General features: G+C 48.6%; 1 protein-coding gene across 1 annotated transcript in view; it reads left to right on the top strand.

The window, feature by feature from the left end:
- The window catches only part of GLG1 (golgi glycoprotein 1), a 124786-nt gene extending 123778 nt beyond the window's left edge, over positions 1 to 1008 (top strand). Inside the window, exon 24 of the mRNA XM_045293927.1 lies at positions 286 to 1008. Coding sequence (XP_045149862.1) covers positions 286 to 453 — 168 coding nt within the window. The 3' untranslated portion in view covers positions 454 to 1008. The remainder of the gene's footprint in view (positions 1 to 285) is intronic.
- Positions 1009 to 1014: the final 6 nt, after the last annotated feature.

The following is a 1014-nucleotide window of genomic DNA, read 5'->3' as shown; positions in this document are numbered from 1 at the left end:
GGATGAAATAAGTGGACACATGCCAAACCCTTTGGCTAAGACTTACCCTGATACTCTGTTAGCCATGGTGATCCCCGTGGTGGCTGGACCTCTTCATACTTGTTTATATTTTCTTATTTTTTGGTGGCAAACATGTACACATTTAGGATCATGCTAAACGGGTTTGATTTTCTTCTTACAGTCCTTCCATCTCTCAGAGGAAGGACATCAATTGAACTAGGAATTGAGGGTGACCAGTTAGTCCAGTTCTTCCTCAGAGGATGATGTTGCTCCATGCCCTTCCAGGTGGCCCCCGCAGATGGCTTCTCTGATCTCGCCATGCAAGTGATGACATCCCCGTCAAAGAATTATATTCTCTCCGTGATCAGCGGGAGCATCTGCATACTGTTCCTGATTGGCCTGATGTGTGGACGTATCACCAAGCGAGTGACACGAGAGCTCAAGGACAGGTAGAGCCACCTTGACCACCAAAGGAACTACCTGCCCAGTGCCCTGTTTGTACAGCCCTCCTGTATAGTGTACTACTCACCTCGCCCTTCTGAGAGGGTGCACCAACACCCATGTTAGAGCAGCAGCAGGTAGCCTCCACATTGTCCCATCTCAAACGTCAGCCATGTCCACAGCGGCCCTCGTCCTCAGCCCTTTGTGCAGCAGCAGCAGCAGCAGCAGCAGCTGACCGCTTCAGTCCCTGCCTTTGTGGGCACACATTTGTTGACCTACCTGCAGACAAGTCTCTCTCGTACCAACTCAACTACCAGGACTTCCAGAACCAAATAACCTGACCTGCAACTCAACTGATTTTTTTTTTAAACACCCCCCAAAAAGGAAAGCAATTTTTAAAGAAAGGGAAAAACAAAAAATGTGTATAGTAATGAATTTCCTCCAGGCTTGTTTTGGGCAATGGGGTTATTTCCTCTGTGTGACTGTGAGGTGAAGGCAGGGCTATAGAGGTAAGCACACCCAGTCTCCTCCAACTCAGAAGCACTGTCAAACCTTGGACATCAACCACCCACG

Source organism: Echinops telfairi, unplaced genomic scaffold (assembly GCF_000313985.2).
Source record: "Echinops telfairi isolate 266 unplaced genomic scaffold, ASM31398v2 ScPeMD7_2291;HRSCAF=2852, whole genome shotgun sequence".
NCBI lineage: Eukaryota > Metazoa > Chordata > Mammalia > Afrosoricida > Tenrecidae > Echinops > Echinops telfairi.
Note: the sequence above shows the minus strand (reverse complement) of the source record. Positions and strands in the feature narration are given on the sequence as shown.